Here is a 20,003-nt window from a genome sequence, read left to right on the forward strand (position 1 = left end):
CTTAGTGTAATAATATGATAAATTTCATAATAATATATATTTCGTAAAAATATAATATAATTAATTACAAAATTTTAGAAAAAATTAGAATTTTATATAATTTTTTAATTTTAATTATCTTAATCAATTTATATAAGAAAAAATGTTAAAAAAATTTAAATTTCAAGTTTGTGTTATGGAATAACTATTTTATTTAAAAATATTAAAATATTTTATATTGGCAATCTTTACATACATAATAATTTCATAATTATATTCGTCAGATGTTAAGAATTTTTTATTCTACGATTTATCTAAATTTCATATAAAACATAATATAACTGAATGCACAAACACTACAGAAATAGCCTTTGAGAATCCTATTACGCAAGCGTACACGATTAGTATATGTTACCTAAAACGTTTAACTATGTCGCGTCATTCTATTCACAAACTATATTAAATATGTAATTATTGATATTGCCTCTTTTTATTATAAGTATTTTATAATTTCAATCACAAATTTTTTGTTTATTCTATAACATACATTTTTTATGTAAAAGAGTTAGATTATTTATTTATGTCATAATTAATAATTTTATTTATATTTGAATGAAAATATCAGAAAGTATATCATTAAATCATATATAACATATTTATATATATAAAAACATTTAATAATATAATTATATTGAAGAAAAGAAAGAATTCGATGATCCAACATTTTTTTGTCTCATATCAAATTCATTGACAGTGAATAAGAAAGACATTTTGAATCACGTAAATCCGAATTAAAGTTACGATTATTATATTATATCTTGAGAATCGGTTTACAAAGTTCTATTAAAACAATATTATTTTTCTTTCTTTTCTTTCAAGTTCGAAAAAAAAATATATATATATAATACATTATGATCAAAGTAATCTTTTATTATTATTATTATTATTATTTTCTAGGAGAAGACGAACGCCGTAAAGGCGTTAGCGCGCGAACAATGTGAAGCGGCAGTACAATTGCAGCGTCAACAGCAATTACAGCAGCAAAATCAACCTCAATTACAACAGCAACAACAACTACGTGGTCCATTGACTATCCACTATGCTGGCTGTCCTACAAAAGTTGGATCTGTGACAAATCAACTAAATGCCAGTCATACAATACACAGCCGTGCGACACAATACCAACATTATCATCATCATCATCATCATCGACACGTGTCAATGTCCCCACCGCCCTTGTTGCTTTCATCGCCAGCTTCGATCGCAGCGACGCACAATCATTTAAATGTGAGCGGACATAGAAACATAGTTACGCCACCAGATACACCGGCAGATAGATCGCCACCAAGTCCTGGAAATAAATTGAATAGATCGCAACATTTGCCGCGGGAAGCGACTGGCAGTGTTAGCCCTGGACTTCCAGCTGCCACATTGGATTTAAGTAGTGCAGCAACTACTAATAGTCCTCATGAATTGTCTACATTGGTTTAAAATCTTGATTCAAAGATTGTTTTTAATGTAGAATTGAATATTAATGATTACTGATTTTTTAATTAAATTTTGATTAAAGAGAATTTCATTATTTTTAAAATTATAGATTCGTTTCAAAATTTGGATGATTTAATTGGTAGAAAAATCGTTTTTCAACAATTTGGTTAAGCGATTAGTTCGTTTCTTTTCCTACAGTGGGCACTAGTATACAATGTCATTTCTGTGGTTTCCCGGTTAACCTGTTGCTTGTAGAATTATGTAATCTTGTTGTTTAATACTTATATTTTGTAAACTTTTTAATTTTTTTTATTTTTATTCAGTTTTTCTAAAGAATTTTTCTTAAAACGAGTTGAATAAGCATAAGTTCCAAGCATCGGAAATATACAATAATTGTTTCAATAGACAAATTCTGTCAATTAGATTTTTTATAATGAAGTTTGTTATAAAAAGAAAAGCAATTTAATGTTATTTTGAAAACGAGAAAAAAAACATTAAGAAGATTAAGACTATTATGAGAAATATAAAAACAAAAAAGAAAGTAAAATTGTTAATATTAATATAAAATAATTTTTAAGGAAACGTCCAAAAGAAGACGTAACAAAAGGAATAATTAATTTATATTCGCGTGTATCTTGCCATTACCATTTTATTACTATTATTAATATTGTTAATATTACTTAATTACAATTATTATTAATATTAATATTGTTACTATTACTATCATTAATGTTATGAAATTTCTAGTCCTAGGTTACTTTCGCCTTCACGAAAGAATAATTTTTTACTGTTGCGCGTAAATCAGCGATTATAGAATTCTCGTTGTGCATGCACAGTAGAAAGAAAATTGGCGAAGTGCAAATCTTGAACTATAAAGAGTAAAAAATATATGTAGATATACAAGAAAAACATTTTATTCGTATTATATAAAATTTAAATTTTATAATTTGTGATAGTATTTCGATTTTTCATTATTTACAAATTTTTTTACAACTATTAATTTTACTTAGAATTGAATAAAACATTTTATACTTTTTAAACATAGAAATTATAACAAAATATTGAATTTTATAAGCATGATAGAAACTTTATAATTCGAGACTAGGACTTCGATCAAGTTCACATTGAACATAAATCATTTTAATTTTGTTATTTAAGCGTGTATACTATACGTGTTTGTTCCTTCTCCTCATGTGCGCAGAACTATAGTTTAATTATATTCATAAATACAGTTATCGAGTCAAAAATCGATATGTATTTAGACTTTAATATTTAGAATTATTTAAACGCGAAATTAAAAAATAAAAAAAGTATTGTTTTCATGTTCCATTCATAATATGACCGATCGTTTTTATATATAAAATTTTTTTAAAAAAAATAATATCTAGATTTCTTAGCTTATTTTTAATTATTTCGTATTCAATATTAATTTTATAAGTAACATATTTATACATTTTTTTTATAATTAAATACTGAGTGAAAGAGATGAAATCAAACAAATAAAAAAAATTTGATATATTGATATACAGAAATTAGTGGAAAATTAACGTTATATTTAAATAGCAAACAAAAATTGTTATCTTAATTTTAATATTTTAATATAAAAACATTTTTCGATTAAATAAAGATTTTTGAAAAATTGTTGAACAGGGTAAATATTTACTTATTACATTTGTAGAAATACGATGATGTTTTGAAAGATTAAAAGTTTATATGTAATATTTAATGCGATTCTTCGTTTTAACTATTATGAAAGCATTCCTAAATATATATTTATAAAATATTTTAATCTACCAATGAAATAAATTATCTCTAGATACTTTTATTATGATTTTCAGTATATATATATTATCATATACTCGGCAAGAAAAATACTAAAAAAGTAAAAATTTAAAAGATGTTATAAAATTTTAAAAATTTCAATATCTTTCAAAGCATTGCTATATATTTGCTATACGATGATACTATTAAATCAATAGAAAAAAATAAAATTGTTTATCTATTATGATCAATTGTTGTTTAACTACTCCATTGTTCAACAAAATATAACAGAAAAAATTTATGATCTTCGTGAATTACAAATATAAATCATTTATAAATTTTTTTATATCGTATTTCATTATATTCGCGTTTAGATAGATCAATGTACATACTATGTAAAACAATTCAGAATAGAGAAATATATTACATATGTTCTGAATTGTATTCGAATTGGGCAGGGTAATATTGTACTGAATGAAAATATGTAAATTTTACGGTATAATGTTATATCGAATTTGTAAGTAGTGTAGAAATAGAGTATTTTGCACGTAACGAAATATACAAATGACAATACACAAATTAAATTATTTGTTAGGTCCATGAACATAGTACAAAAGTGTTTTAGCTTTATGTACTGGTACTTACAAGAAATGTATTTAGTATGTACCTAGTTAAGGAAAAAATAAATTATTCTGAACAGATAACAGGAATTTAGATTCAGTAAAACATTTAATTTATAAAAAATCATATAATTTATAAAAAAACGAATGTTCAGAAATATAAGTATTTTATTAAAAAAAAAAAGCAAATAAAATCAATAATAAAAATAAAATTTTTTTGAAAGGTATTTTTGTTTAAAAGATATTTAACTTATTAAATAATCTTTCTTAAATTCTTAAATAAATAAAATCTTCAATATATAATTATATTTTAATTATAATATAAAATAAAAAAATATTTATGTATTCGAATTTATTACTGAAATAATTTTTAAAAAGTTTATATTATAAATATATCTTATTTACAATATTAATAATTTAAAATATAAATAATTAGACAGAAAAATTACAACATGCTTTATAATTGATAACATATTTTATATATATATCAAAAAATATATAATTTATAAATATATAATTTAAATATATATTTTAAATATATAATTTTTGATTTTAACTTTTAAATGATAATAAAAGGAAGAAATATATTTCTTTTATAATTATATAAGCTTTTTACAATAACAATATACAAATATGGAAATTATAACTTTACATAAATCTTATTGTCCTCTATAAAAGTTTTCATTTCTGCTACAACATATGTCTATTAGTCTTGCATTTAAAAATGAATTTTTTTATTTATATATTTCAATCCTAAATTTGTTATCATTATAATAAGAATTATTATACAAATTTTTTAAACTATAACGAATCTTAGTTATGCTCTTGCATCATTAATTGTTGTTGGAACTCTTACCTCAATTCCATCAAGTTCTTTAGTCATTACTATTTGACAACCTAGTCGTGATCTGAAATAATAAAAAAAAATTTTGAAAAAAGAGGTAATGTAAAATTACCAAAAAATTTAAAACGTTATTTTAATATTTATTTATGCTTAAGGATTCATAAATAAAAGATTATGAAAATTTATTCACATAATTTTGATTTCATAGAATTCAGAGCTAGAAAATTGAAATTCTACTTAAAGATAGTGATCTATTATGTGATTATTTATTCTAAAATAAAATTTATAATTATATTTAATTTTGAAAATAATATTACAATATTTGGTTTTATATTAAAACATAAATTATATATTTGCAATTTTTTTAATACAAATTAATAAAATAATTATTTAAATAATTAAAATATCTAATACTTTTAATATATATTATAATATGCATGTGAAAGTGATTAAACATGTAAGTATATATCTCTGAATTTTCTTAATTAATAATAATGAATTAAATTCCATTGTATTTCAATTAATTATAAAATTATTTTTGCATAATTGTTATTTTTAATTTGACTACTTTTTTTTACTCTATATTAAATTATTAAATTATTATTGACTTACGTGTCTGTTAATTCATATGCTAGATCTAACATATCTAATTCTTCATCTGTTGGTTTGTCAGGAAGTGTATCATAAACTTCTTTTGGAAATATCAAATGACATGTGCTACAAGTTAATGTTCCCTCACAAGCACCTATACCCATAAATAACAATATATCTTAAAAATTATAATTCATTTATATGGTAGTGAAAAAAAATATAAAATATCATATTTCTTATCTTACAATTATTTATTCTAAAATAAATGCAAATTATGTTTTTTTAGAACATACCATATCCATCTAAATCAATTTCGTTATTTACTACTATATCTAAAATAGTATCTCCAATTTTTCCTTTTGCTTTGATTCTCTCTCCACTTGCCTTAACAAATGTTATATTAACTCTAGAAATAATCAGATTTAAAATAAAATTATTCAAAGATATATTATTATATTATATTATTTTTTTATACAAATTCTATTTTCATTTAAAAATTTTTTTTATTTAGATAAGATTTTCAAATTAATTTTATGATATATTTCATAATACACTATAGTATATGTTATATATAAGTATATATATGTTATATATTGCATATATGTATATGCAACGCGTACATGTTTTTTTTCGAATATATATGTTATACGTAGTAATAAAATTAAATGTACACTATACTTATTATTATTTATAATTTACAATAATAAAAATAAAATACAATTATTGTAATGCATAAGATTTGCATAATTATTTCATTAATATTATTATATTTTTAACTGTTCATAATATTGCTTTTATTAATACTACTTTATTAATACTATTTCAAGAAAAATTGCATCACTTACTCTTGTTTTTCTGAAAGTGGTTGCGTCGTTGATGTTCCTCTTGTTGTCTGTAAAAAAGGCAACATTGTGTTGCTTGTGAATTTTGAATAATTCGAAGCAATGCAGAGAATTGATCTCGAAAACTTTTGAAATTGATTTACTAACGCCATTCTACTAGCATAAGTATGGGACACTACGTCGAATACCACAAAAGTATTACGATAAGTACCAATTATAGTTTAATTGTACTTTGTACAGGAACTTTCACGACATTCTTTCGATCAAATACTACTGTGTTCTTCTAAGACGACAGGTTATAAAATAGTATTAACTGACATGTACTGAGCACGTGTTTCAAACCATGCGTTATAACACGAGAATTGCCACTACAAATAATTGATTTATAATTTTTTAAAAAACTATTTGATATTATATAAATATAATTGATAAAATATATATTATTTATAAATATATATTTTATATATATTATCTTATTTAATAATAAAGCATATAATTTACTATTAAAAATTTAGATACAATTTGTCTTTCAATTTATTGTCTTTCATTTTATATTTTTATTTTTTTTATTATTCTTTCTAATCTATTGTTCTTTCTAATAAATATAGCAAATTAATTGCGAATTTATATCGAATATATAATTATTATATAATATATATAATAATTTAAAATGACAATAAATATCATATAGGTAATATTATATGTGTAATTTTCAATTTCAGAAATGAATTTTTTAATAAAAATAAAATTAATATTTATAATTTTAAGTAAAAAGAATAATTTTAGTTTATTATATAAATAAACTATCATATTTTAATATCTTAAATCTTTAATAATATTTTTAAAATATTATTCATATATCATATTATAAATAAAATAAAATACAATTAGTGATAAATAAATAAGAATATTTAATTAATTGGTATTAATCATTTCTAAAAAAAAAAATAGTTTCTTGAATAGATATCTGTTGTTACTGATTATAAAAAGTTTTCATATTACGGTTGGCATTAGTGATAGTATTATCATTGTTTACAATTTGTTGCGTTTAAAGAAATGTAACAAATTAATTTTTCGGAAAGAAATTTAATATTTCAATGAAATTATTTTCATAAAATGGCAGATGATAATGTTCTTTTCATACGGGGAAATGGAAATGTATGTCTACATTTTTAATATCAAATTTAGGTTATAATTATTAATAAGTTAAATATAAGTATTAAATACATAATTTATTATTTTTTAAAAGAGCACAGAGCATAGTGAAGACGTGTGGGATGATAGTGCATTAATAAAAGCATATGATAAAGCAATAAATTTAGCAAAAGAAGAAGTAGGCAAGCGTATGGGAATAGGCATTAAAAATTCTGAATGCAAACAAAAGTTACAAAAGCAATCTAAGCTTACAAGCAAACCATATAAGGTCATGATTTTAATATAATTTTATAAGTTTGATTAATTTTAATTTAATTCTATAAGTAGAAAAAAAATTAAAAAATCATTTACTATATTAGGAAAAAAATATTTATTTTATTTTGTTTACTTATGATATTAATATATATATTTAAATTTTTTATGAATAGAAATGGATTGTAGGAGCACCTTGTCGTGCAGTATACTCAGAAGATGGTGAAATTTATGAAGCAATAATAACAAAAATTTATGAAAATAATGGAACTTGTATTGTAAAATTTGTAGGTAATATTTTTAATCTGATTGTAATATCACTTAAAAAATATATTAAAATCACATACATATATTTTATAAATTTTATAACTTGGCAAATAACAAAATTTTTTTTTAATATGTTTAGGTTATGGCAATACGGAGAAAGTAGAGTTACATTCTCTTCTAGAATCAGAAGGTTTACAAAGTCAGATAGCTCAACAAAAAAATGCTATGGAACATAAATTTGATGAAGAAAATGAAGAAATTAGTGAATCAAATTTTTCTACAAATATGAATTCAAGAAAATATAGTGGAGAAAAAATGGATTGTGAATCTGAAGAAATAAAAACTTACAAACATCAATTTATGCCTGGAACATCTTTTAATTTAATGGCAGATACAATGCCACCTGCACCTCCTTTACCTCCACAATTAATGGCTAAGTAAATAAAAATTTTATGAAATGTTTTACTCAAGTATTTTATATTTATCCATGTAATTGTAATATTTATTTTAAAAAAATTAAATTTAAATAAAATTTGTTAGATTACCAGATAATGATGCAGAGGCACTTTCAAGCATGTTAATGTCATGGTATATTAGTGGTTTTCACACAGGTAAATTATTTATAAATTTATTTTATATGAAACTTAATAAAGTAATGTTTATTTTACAGGCTATTATCATGGTTTAAAACAAGCAGAGAAGAATCAAACAAAAAGAAAAAATTGTTGATTATACATCCTTTTAACATGAAATACAATTTTTATATAATAAGAATAATAATATTGATATAAAAAATTACTATTTATTTCATTCTTTCATTTTATAATTTATTGAAATCTTATTACTAGTTGTAGAAAAATATAATATATATTAGTTATTATTTAAAATAGAAATATAAATTTTATTTTATTATATTTTGTTTTTTTAAAAAATAATTTAAAGATTATAAAATTCAAGAATATATATTATTATATATATATTATATTATTATGTATAATAATAGATCAATGACATTTAATATATTTTTTTAATATAACTTTTAATATAAAATTAAATTTAGGTATAATAATATTTTAATTAATTGCTTTTTATTGAATTTGATTATTTGTTATTTATATTTGTATCCCAGTTATCATATATATCCGTGTTTGTTACTGTAGGTACTGTTTCTTTAAGTAATTTTTTTAATATTTCAATATTCCTTAATTCATATTTCAAATCTGTAATGAATATTTCTTTTTTTTCAAGATTTTTCCACATTGGAGTTACTTCTAACATCCATGCTTGTTTACAAAGCAATTTTATGTCTGCACCAGAATATTGTTTAGTATAACTCATTAAAAAGTCTACAACATTTTTATTCTTTAACAAATTATCACTGAGATATAATTTGAATATACCAAGTCGAGTAGCTTCATTGGGTAATGACACATATATTCGTTTCTCAAGACGTCTAAGTAAAGCTGAATCAATATTCCTATCAAATAAATCCATTATTACAAAAAAATTTAAATATTTTAAATATAAAATATTTAAATTTTTATGTTTTTATGTTTTTTTAAAAAAAAATGTTATATAAAGTATTATATAATAATGTAATATATAATTTAGGAATCTTTTTCTCAAGATTTTTTATATATTTCTTACATATTTTTTTTATTAATATTATTACTACGTATTTTTACGTATTTTTATTGATTGCATATCATTACCACGGAGAATTAGTTGCAGCTAGAAGTAGTACGTTTGAATTATCAGTAGATACTAATCCATCCAACTTAGTAAGAAGTTCTGATCTAAATCTTTTTGCAGGTTCAGATAATGAATTATTTTGTACATTTGTAGCTATCCAATCGATTTCATCTATGAAAATAATTGTGGGCGAATGGCTATAAGCAAGATCGAATAAAACCTATTTAGAATAAATTTATTTCATTAAATAATATGTAATTGTTTTTTAAACTACTGTTTTACACAGTAGTATTCTATTAAAATATATTATATTATATCGGATATCCCATATAATTTTAACTTTAATTTTATCATATTATGCTTTTCTGGAACTTAACTTTTATCTAAAATATTTTTTAATGTTTCCATAAATAAGTGAGATATTTCAGATAATAAAGTTACACGATTACCTTATATATATAAGATCTTTCTTTTATACAGGGTAACTTACACGTATATATTTTTCGGAATCACCTCTCCATTTGCTAACTAAGGAACTAGCTGTTATATTAAAAAAAGTGCATTTGCATTCTGTTGCTACAGCTTTCACTAACATTGTTTTGCCTATTTCATCAATTTTTATGAATATTTTTATTTATTTGTGTATAAAAGAAATAATGATATATGTCTTACCTGTGCCAGGTGGTCCATATAATAGAATACCTTTCCAAGGAGAAAATGGACCGGCAAAGAAGACAGGATATTTAAGAGGATATACAATAGCTTCTTTAATAGCTGTTTTACAGTCATCTAAACCTACTACATCATCCCAATGTACATTTAAATTCTCCAATACAATCTCCTATATTACAAAAGATATATTACTTGGAAAGAAATTATAATATTTGAATTATGTTGTTATTTCCTGTTATAATATATATATATATATATATATATATATATATATTGTTATAGAATAATTATCAATTAAATTGATATTTTATTACATGTGATATGTCGACAGCTATTTTTCGCAATTCTGAATTTACTGAATATAGTTTTTCGATACATTTCCATATTTTCGATTGTATAAATTTTTCTTTTGGAATGTCAAATTCTTCTGATGAAAATTTAACTGTGTTCTGATTGGAGAAAATCGGTTTTACTGTCATTGCAAGATTAATATTATTTATTTCATTATTTATTTCTTGTTGTATATTATTTTCTTTCACTAGTTCATTTTGCGATTGTTTGGCAGCAGGCATTATGACTTTTGTCTTACTTTTTCTGCAAATCATTTATCATAATTGAAATCTGTATTAGTTTTATTATTATGGTACAATTCGATTACTCATAATTATATAACAAATAATAAATAATTTTAATAATTTTTACTTTTTAAAAATAAACTCATAAAATAATAAAATATTACGAAAGAAAAAATTTAAATTTTTTAACTGAACAATTTAAGTAAATAAAACTTACTTTTTATCTATATTTGTTGCATTTTTTTTACAAAACATGGGATATTTATTGAATTTCATATAATAATAATTTTCAAATTCCATTATAATCCTTTCTAAATCTATATTATCGCAAACCTGAATTTCGGAAACAAGTTCAGCTTCGGAGATTAGTGTTTCGCAAGTATCTGTATAACTGTACAAAAAAATTCTTTAAATATTGTTTAAAATGATGCTGATTATCGTATCTAATAATATTACAATATACATAAAAATAAATTTAAATATTATTAAAGCTAAATTTATTTATACAATATATATTTATTTATAGATTATTATTTATATAATTAATATACAATTGTAAATATTGATATTTAAAATGTTAATATTGATACAAATGATAATGATTTCATTGAAAATTTAATAAAAAAATTTATTATTAATTTACTGTTAAAATCATAAGATTTAAATATTTTTTATTTTTAATTAAATATTACAGCCGTTTTTTAAGAATATAAATTTTGCAAAATATGTGTAGACAAAAAGAATAAATAGTGAGAAAAGAATAAATATAGAATAAAAATTGTAGCTTCATCTCTAGAATTCACAAATGAAATATAATTCAAAAGAAAAGATAGTAGAAGAATAGAGATAAGAATTGATTATCAGCATTATTTTTTGAATGTCAAAGAAATTTTTTTAGAACTTAGATAAGATAGAGTAATTGAGGATTACCATCATTTTTTAAATTTTAAAGATCTCTTTTAAAAATATTCAAAAGATGACGCTAACCTTCAATTCTTTCTCTTTTTAAATGTATTTCATGTACGATATCTAAAGATGGCGTTGATTTTCAAATCTTTATACTATCTCTTCTAATTTTTATACTATATTTTCTTCTCCATTATTTTTGGTATTATACTATTATGTTATTACAAACGAAAAAACGAAATGTCTATTCAAAATTCATAATTTTTCTTTCAAAATTAAAATATTGATTTTTAATATAAAAATATAAATATTAGATTTTATTACAATCTACATAGTCTTTTGAAATAGATATTGAAATAGATCTGGCCTAAAATTTGATATTTATAAATTATTAAAATACATTCATTTGAAAAAATAGTATATATTCGTTGTCTATAAAAATGTTTATAAATGTTTATAAAAATATTAATTATTGAATATTTATAAAAAAGGATGTAATTAAATTATTTTAAGTTTGTAAATATTTCTCTTTTATAATTATTAATGAGTTAAAATTAAATAGTTTAAATTATTTAATATATCGAAACATACATATATATATACATATACAAGAAAAAATTTTAAATGAATAAATTTAAAATAAGAAAAAATTTATATTTATAATACTTACTTATTTTCGCTCAAATAATCATATATAAGATATAGTATATTTTGACGACGTTGTGAAATACGACTCTCCTCCTAATTAAAAATTAATCAATTAATAATCTTTATAAAAAATTATATAAATATCTTCTCTTAATTTTTCAAAATAATGGAAAAACGAAGTACTATTTTTTAATAATTTTTTGTTTGTTTATTTCAATTGTTATTATTAATATGTATTTTTCAATTATACAAAAATTGCAACTATGAAAAAAAAAAAACAACAAACAAATAAAATTAAAAAAAACTGTATTTTTTTATGAGAAAGTTTTGTTTACAGTTTTGTAGACTGTAACATTTTCTTACCTCTTTTCGCAAACCGTGACGCATCTTATTCATGCTTCCTTCCATAGACAAAACACTCATGATGATTATGATGAATATAATATTTTTCAATAAGAAGAAAAAATCCTGTTAACTTTTTACGAAAAATAAACATAAATCTAAATATCTTATCTTATTTGTCTGATAGACAATAGAGTAAATAATAATAACTCTCAGATCCAAAATGACAGATCCGTAAAAACAACCCGGAAAAATATTATTTCGTCAACTTCAAAAATAATCTCGAAATGATAATTATTATGACAATTCATTCATAAAGAATCGAAGACTTGTTTCAAAACATAGATTCGTTGCTATGGTGATGTTAATTCTGTATTAGTTCACATATATATTTTATACATTCTATACATAGTAAAGCTTACATGATAACTTTACATATACTGTAGAATAGATGTAAATATAATGCCATTGTAGAAATTTTAAGCCGTAGTCGTACGTCAAAAAGCATCAAAAAACAGACGTTAAATTTATTTTCTCCTATAATTATTTCTATGTTTAGAATATAATATAATAAATGTTAAAAAAAACGTTCGTTTTTTTGATGTTCATTTGATCCCTGCCTTAAGGGATAAAAATCCTATCCTTCAAATTTCTTTTTCAAGAGTTTATTTCAAGAGATATCTTTGAAATAATAATAAGTATTTAATTAAAGTAATGAAGATAAATTAATAATTCTGAGAATGCATATGGATTCTCAGATATGGTGTTTAAAGATATTATGTGGCAAAAATATTTAGTTGCTAAAAAATAAATTAAAGAAATAAATAAAAGAAACAAAATTGAAATTCTAATTTATTTTAGTGTAATAAAAATAAATATATATATATATATATAATAACTTTAATAAAAAGTCGTACTTAGATTAAAAATTAATAATTTCTTTTGCTTTAGTTATTAGTATTCTTTCTTTTCAAATTGCGTCAATATTAGCGCATTCTTTTTTTCTCGTTCCTCGAAATTTTTTTCCTTTCTTTGTTGTTTGAATCGTTGAGACTCTTTGTTTAAGTAACTAGCTTCCGGATATTCTTTATCGTTCAACTTTACAAACCTTTTAGATTTCCTTAGGCTAGTTGTTATTATCAGATTGTAGGAGACTTACAATGATTTTCTTAAACATTTGAAAATAATATTTTTAAGAGAAAAAATACTTAACTTATAAATATAGAAATATTTGATTAATATATATATATATGATGAAAAGATGAAGACATTATCAAATAATTATACGATTCGGAAATTCTTCTATTATTTCTATTATTATTATTCAAAAATAAATAATCAATAGGAATTTTTGAAATGGCATTTTTGCAAAATACTTAAATTTTAAGATGAAATTTTTTATTTCAATTTTCGGAATAATTTTTTGAATTCCCCGGATAACATGATAAGATTTTCAAACTATTGCGAACGCTGTACACGATTTTTATTCACATTTTCGAATATTTTAATTGTTAAAACAGTACTTTTCTTTAGAATTCGCAAGAATTCTTTGGAATTTTTGACTGCACTGCATATCATGGATGAGTCAAAAACGATAACTGATGTTGCGGGTGCACCAGTGCGTTGCGGCCGTCGGAGTTGGCTTTAACGCCGCTGCCGAGGAGAGGCGCAGAACATGTTCGATCGACCCGCGAACGCATCTGTGCTCACACTGCGACAGAGTTCATTTCGGTTAGTCGCTGTTTGCCCGTCAACGGCGTATGGTCGCGTCGGTCTGTGATTTTTTGCTTCTTATTCGTGAATCTTCTTCCGACAACCGGCCTACACATCGCCACTTTATCGTATGATTATTGTTCTTCTTATCATTCTTCTCATATTCGATTTCGTCGTAAAAGAAGAGAATTGTTTGCTCTGATCTTTATTATTTGAAGGGAATATACATTATTCGGACACATGGACTGCAATACACGAGGAATGATCGAGACATCGACGTGATGCACTTTCGAGGTAAATTAAAATTGTTTTTTTAGTGAAATTATTTTTCTTATTTTCGTTGTTTACTATTTTTCTTTTTTCTTTTCTTTTTTTTTAGATGGATTAAAAATTTTGTGACATTCAAAATATTTTTTCAAGGAAAATTAAAAAATTTAAATGATACGAATAATTTGAAGTAATTTAATTAAAAAAATAAAATGTTTTAATATAATTAAATTTGAAAAATGATGTACTTGTAAATATGAAGATGATTTGATTTTATAAACTATTTTATAAGCATCCAAATATTTTTTAAAGAAATTTAAAATTTCTTAAAAAATTGAATAAAAATTTGAATAAATTTTTTTTAATATAATATTTTAATAAATATAATATAATAAATATAAAAATAATGATTTGGAAGATATATGTTTTCTTTATAAATTTAACTATTCGTATTTACAATAATTAAGACTTTCTTGTTTATCTTGCTATGTAAATGAATATAAATTTTCTATATAATAATAATTTAATAAATTCAATGGCTAAAATGATGTTTTTATTATTTCTTTTTTCTCCATCTTATATAAGAATTTATATAAGGATTTATATAAGGATTATTTAAATTTGCCTGTAAACCCGCTCGCAATATTATGTGTTACATATATATGTACTTATAGCGAAATATTTAAATTAATTTTTGATTCGTTTATCAAAGTTATGGAAATCAAACCGTACAAATCGTAAATCGAAACGCGTATAAAAATCTTTAAGAAAATTTTTTTTCGAAATTATTTTTTAAAACTATTTTCATTCTTTAGACTACAAAAGATTACAATTTTTTATTTTATATTCTACATTTTTTTTTCTTATTTTACATTCGAATCAATGTAATAATATAATTAAATTAATAATGGAAATTAAGGTTACTATGTTTCGAAAAGATTGTTACATGTAAAAATAAATATTTCTAAAATTATAACAATGATAATTTTACTTTTTTATCATTGAGATTTAATTATTATATTAATTTTAAAAATGATAAAAAAATTAAAATTAAAATATTCAATTATTTTAATTATCATATTTTATAATACATTATAAAAAATTTTATTATATATATTTATTTACAAATTTAAGATCAATCAAATTAAAACGAAATTATGATTCTAATGACATTTTCAATTCATCATTTATCCATCATTTCAGATTAGTACTTCTAAATGATCAATTTTAATCACTAGATGGCAGATCGTGATTCAGTGATAGAGCTTTAATATATGGCAGAGATTCTAATATACATAAATGCTTACAAGATTTCATTGTAATTATTAGTGATAGCAGCGTTTATAATGAAATAAAATATAAAATAAAATTTGAACTAAAATATATACATAATTTCTAATATGAGTGCAATTAAATAAAATCACAATTTATAATATATAGTAAAAATGTTTTAAATTAAAATAAAAAGATCATAACTTTTAATAATTGAATGAATTCATTGTAAGAATTGAAAAATAATTTAATAAAAATTTTAATAAATTTAATATACGAATAAAAGGAAAATAAATTAAATTTCTTATATTTAAATTCGTAAAAGAAAAGAAAGCAAGAAATATTTTCATTCGATAAAAATTACTTAATGTCAAACGATTATATATTTGAAACGATATAAATAGAATAAATGTTTGTTTAATTAATTAACATGTGCAAAATTAATTAATATCCAGAATGATTTATGTATTTTATATATTCAATGTTCAATAAAAGAAAATTTTGATACCTGAAAAGTCGAGAAATAATTAAATTCAACCGCTTCGTTATATATGCAACTGTGTATTCGTATTTGTACATTATATTATATTATATTTAAGAGTATCTTATATACTTATTATATATCCTTAAGTATATATGTGATGAAACGAAAGATAATAATTCTTCTTTTTCGCTTATTTTATGTAGTGATCATGTTTCATGTAATGTAAATTAATTTCGTTAAATAAAATTAATGTAGCTTAGCACAAAATGATAGCTATAACGATAGTATTGGTATTGACGTCAGCTTCTCAAAATTTCTCAAGTATTCGAGGTCGACTATTTGGGTTAAGAATTTATTTTCAAGATTCCGTAAGTACAAATGTTGCATAGATATGAAATTTCCAATATATTTTTTAATAATAATCATATTGAATATTAATAAAATGTTTTTTTTATCTTTATTGTTTATTCTTTTCTTTATTATCTTATTTTTTATTGTTTATTCTTTATTCTTTTATTTTCATTATTTTTAAGATATACATGTATAATTGTATTATAAATTAAGAAAAATAGTATATATTTTGTTTATCACATTATTTTTAATAGTGAAGAAATGGATGGTTTGAAACTGGATTATTTTTGATGTGAAAAATTCTTGTATAAAATATCTTATGAAATAAAATATAGAAAAATCATATTATTAAAAAGTTAAATTTTAATTTCTATAACAATCGTGTTGCATTATTTCTTGACAATTTGTATTCAATTGATTAAGAAATATCACTATTTTCAAAATAATCTTCGAATTGATCATACTATGTTAAATTGTAAGCAACATTATGTTGGAAATCGGAAAACATCGTCCAAATCGGTAAACGCGTTTGCCTTGTGAACGTGTAATGTGTAAATAATAGATTAGATGATAGCAATCATGTATATAACTGGTTTGTCTTGTACACCCATTGTACTATTCAACAATCGAGCATATACTATATGAATCGCAATCAGCGTTATAAATTCAAAGTTGGTAAAGTTTGTTTCGTCCCATTTTTTAAATCAAACTATGGATCGACGATTCGTATCAATTTCGAGCATTGTTCTTTCATTTCAGACAATTTTAAAGCATGCTTTATCGATTTATTCGTTTTGTAACATCTCCTGTAACAGATCCTGTGACCAATAAATTGAAATTTGAGTTAATTGATTTTCAATCCATTTTTCCTTTTTCTTCTTTTTTCTCCTCTTCTTTTTACATTAATGTAAAATTAATAAATAATAAATTATATGGATATTGACTATCACAGCCAGATATTTGTAGATTTCAAAAATTCTGACCCTTACAAATTTTATTTAATTTGTATTTTAAAATAATTTTGAAGATTTGAAGTTCAATTTTCCAAAGTACAAATGTCCTGTGTGTTTATGAAAAAAAAGGGCAGTTTTAATAAGGGTAGTTTATTAATGTTAATAAGAAGAATAGAAAAATTTGTCATTTACCTGAATCAATGTTGTCCAATTTAAATTCTTAAGTTTTGAAGGCTTTCTTAAGAATGTTGATTGATAACTTGCTATGTTTAAGAATCACATACAAAATACATACTTAAATACTTATAGAACTTCTTCGATATCAATTGATTCCACAAAATTAAAATCCCAATAATTTGTTGTATAAAGTTAATTTGTGGATCTTATACGAAGAAATTAACTTTTTTGCTGTAATAATTAATATAATTGATGATTATCTTTATCTGAGCTTTTAATATAATTATTTTGTATATATCTATTATAAATATACATTGATGTAAATATAAATTCATAAAAATTGAAAAGACAGGTTACAGAATATTCTTTTTTTATACTTATTATAATTTTATTTCTCCACGAAGCACGAATCTCTAATTCAAAGACCATCCTCGAGATTATCATAGGTTCATCCCTAATATACATTGTAATGAATCGTTTATAGCAATCCCGTTTGTCATCCTACGCATTCCAGAAACTCGATAATTCACCAGATGGTACGCTTTAATCGTACAGAAAACCTACATCTATAAATAATTGATCGCTATTAATATTGCATCGACTTTTGAAAGTTCTTGATACAATCTATTTTATACCATATTGAAATAAATCGAGGTTGCTGATCGACCTTTATCAGAGTTGGATAAATCGAGTTCCAATACATAATAGTTCCAAAAAAATTTGGAAATTAAATATCTATCAAGAACGTTAACTGTAACGTAATGAAGTTTGATGATATACAGATATAATTATAAAGAACTAGTGATTTTATTTATATTATTTATAAAAATGCAAAAATATAAGTGTTCTTTTTTTTTTAGTCTTGTTTATACGATAAATATTCTGCTTCGTTGACGTAATGATAATATACATAGATGTTAACTAATCAATAACAAAAGTACATGATAAAAAAAAAAACTATGAACGCGTTTAAACAATATGATTCTGATTAAAGGCATGAATTTAATTAAGAAAGAATCAAAATTTATCGTCGACGTTTTTATTGAAGTTTCTTTAAACCGAAAAAACTTTTCAAAATTTATCGTTGAGAATATATTGTTATTTATATTTGATTTTAATGTATTGTTAATTTTCAATTACAAATTAGTTTAATTATAGCTAAATTACTATATTAATATTCAAAAGTTACTTATTTATAAATTACCATATTGAATATTGCAAAATATTTCTCATAAAATAAAAAAAAAATTATCAAGATAAATTTTGTATTAAATCTTTTTTTCTTATAAATTTCTATTAATATATAAAAGTATGTGAATGTTTAAATTGTTCATGAAAATATGTATACAAGTATCGTTTTATCTTTAATCTAATTTATAATTTAACCTTTTTTTTTATAACAGAATTGGTCAGAATGCTATTGTTGCACAAAATAATATTTTACTACATAATAGCAAGCATATAATTTTATATTTTTCAATTTTTTAAATAATATAATTTCGTATCGTATTATATATGAAAAAAATTGTTATATATAAGTATGAACTTTTAATAAGAAGTTTATAAAGCATAAGAAGAAATATAAAACATGAATATTAATTTTATTTTACTTTTACTTTATTTTTATATATTTTTTAAACAAATTTTACCAGCAAACTATTCGAAAATTTTTGATAAAAATATTTTTTGGTAAAACATGGATGAAGTCAGTTAAATCGGATGAAAATTCACTGACCTGCATTGAAAAAAATTCTCTCGAGAAATGAAAAACGAGTTTGAAAAGAGGTTAATTTCACCATTATCGATTGTAAAACACTTTTTTACAATTTTTGTTCGTTCTTAACAGAATATGTACACGAATAAATAAACAAATGTACAAATAAAGAAAAAATGAAAGTAAAAATGAAAGATTAATTTTCTGAAACGGGCCATTAATGTTAATGCGATACAGAACTGTGTGCAATTTCCATGCTTTTGCTCTCGCGGAAATGGTTCTACTCGTTAAGAAAAAAATAAGAGGGGAAAAAAGCTTTTAAAATGTTGGAAAAGCGTGCGTTGCCACACATAGCGTTTGTCGTCGCGTGAAACTACGACGCAACTACTTATTACTCGGTTTTCGAGGTTTTTAGCCGGGAACACGTGTTGAAAGTGT

The 20,003-nt window shown here is 21.9% G+C and overlaps 4 protein-coding genes and 1 long non-coding RNA gene across 12 annotated transcripts in view; 2 read left to right on the plus strand and 3 right to left on the minus strand.

The window, feature by feature from the left end:
• LOC107994162 (uncharacterized) overlaps positions 1–3,932 on the plus strand; it is a 35,826-nt gene extending 31,894 nt beyond the window's left edge. For both annotated transcript variants that reach the window (XM_017050938.3, XM_062076523.1), the window contains exon 5: positions 937–3,932. In XM_017050938.3, the coding sequence (XP_016906427.1) occupies positions 937–1,470 (534 nt within the window). In that variant the 3' untranslated portion in view covers positions 1,471–3,932. The remainder of the gene's footprint in view (positions 1–936) is intronic.
• LOC107994163 (adrenodoxin-like protein 2, mitochondrial) lies at positions 168–6,277 on the minus strand. Of its 3 annotated transcripts, XR_009830251.1 has the most exons (6): positions 6,129–6,277; positions 5,577–5,689; positions 5,305–5,437; positions 4,705–4,756; positions 1,166–1,330; positions 168–1,090 (listed from the first exon to the last, which is right to left on the minus strand). XR_009830251.1 is itself a non-coding variant. In XM_017050940.3 (5 exons), the coding sequence occupies exons 1-5, from the start codon at positions 6,275–6,277 to the stop codon at positions 1,289–1,291; spliced, it is 489 nt and encodes a 162-aa protein (XP_016906429.1). In that variant the 3' UTR covers positions 168–1,288. The 3 variants fall into 3 exon arrangements, 2 of the variants coding, with proteins under 2 accessions (XP_016906429.1, XP_016906430.1); XM_017050940.3 differs by having other exon boundaries at positions 168–1,330; XM_017050941.3 differs by lacking the exons at positions 168–1,090; positions 1,166–1,330 and having other exon boundaries at positions 4,186–4,756.
• Positions 6,278–7,140: 863 nt separating this feature from the next.
• On the plus strand, positions 7,141–8,597 carry LOC108001329 (survival motor neuron protein). Its single transcript, XM_017062274.3, has 6 exons — positions 7,141–7,283; positions 7,375–7,548; positions 7,709–7,823; positions 7,939–8,236; positions 8,340–8,410; positions 8,470–8,597. The coding sequence occupies exons 1-6, from the start codon at positions 7,242–7,244 to the stop codon at positions 8,526–8,528; spliced, it is 759 nt and encodes a 252-aa protein (XP_016917763.1). The 5' UTR covers positions 7,141–7,241; the 3' UTR covers positions 8,529–8,597.
• On the minus strand, positions 8,414–14,182 carry LOC108001336 (katanin p60 ATPase-containing subunit A-like 2). 3 transcript variants are annotated; one of them, XM_017062286.3, is made up of 8 exons: positions 12,656–14,182; positions 12,315–12,385; positions 10,956–11,129; positions 10,478–10,757; positions 10,164–10,332; positions 9,982–10,094; positions 9,512–9,711; positions 8,414–9,276 (listed from the first exon to the last, which is right to left on the minus strand). In XM_017062286.3, the coding sequence occupies exons 1-8, from the start codon at positions 12,713–12,715 to the stop codon at positions 8,901–8,903; spliced, it is 1,443 nt and encodes a 480-aa protein (XP_016917775.1). In that variant the 5' UTR covers positions 12,716–14,182; the 3' UTR covers positions 8,414–8,900. The 3 variants fall into 3 exon arrangements, with proteins under 3 accessions (XP_016917775.1, XP_061932508.1, XP_028524117.1); XM_062076524.1 differs by lacking the exons at positions 12,315–12,385; positions 12,656–14,182 and adding an exon at positions 11,431–11,785; XM_028668316.2 differs by lacking the exons at positions 12,315–12,385; positions 12,656–14,182 and adding an exon at positions 11,382–11,515.
• A 2,245-nt stretch (positions 14,183–16,427) lies between these two features.
• On the minus strand, positions 16,428–18,711 carry LOC114577017 (uncharacterized). Of its 3 annotated transcripts, none has more exons than XR_009830258.1 (3): positions 18,487–18,711; positions 17,867–18,417; positions 16,428–17,781 (listed from the first exon to the last, which is right to left on the minus strand). It is a non-coding gene; the product is annotated as an uncharacterized LOC114577017 (long non-coding RNA). The 3 variants fall into 3 exon arrangements; XR_009830257.1 differs by having other exon boundaries at positions 17,867–18,082; positions 18,229–18,711; XR_003696703.2 differs by having other exon boundaries at positions 17,867–18,711.
• Positions 18,712–20,003: the final 1,292 nt, after the last annotated feature.

The sequence above is a fragment of the Apis cerana genome, linkage group LG6 (assembly GCF_029169275.1).
Source record: "Apis cerana isolate GH-2021 linkage group LG6, AcerK_1.0, whole genome shotgun sequence".
Classification (NCBI taxonomy): domain Eukaryota; kingdom Metazoa; phylum Arthropoda; class Insecta; order Hymenoptera; family Apidae; genus Apis; species Apis cerana.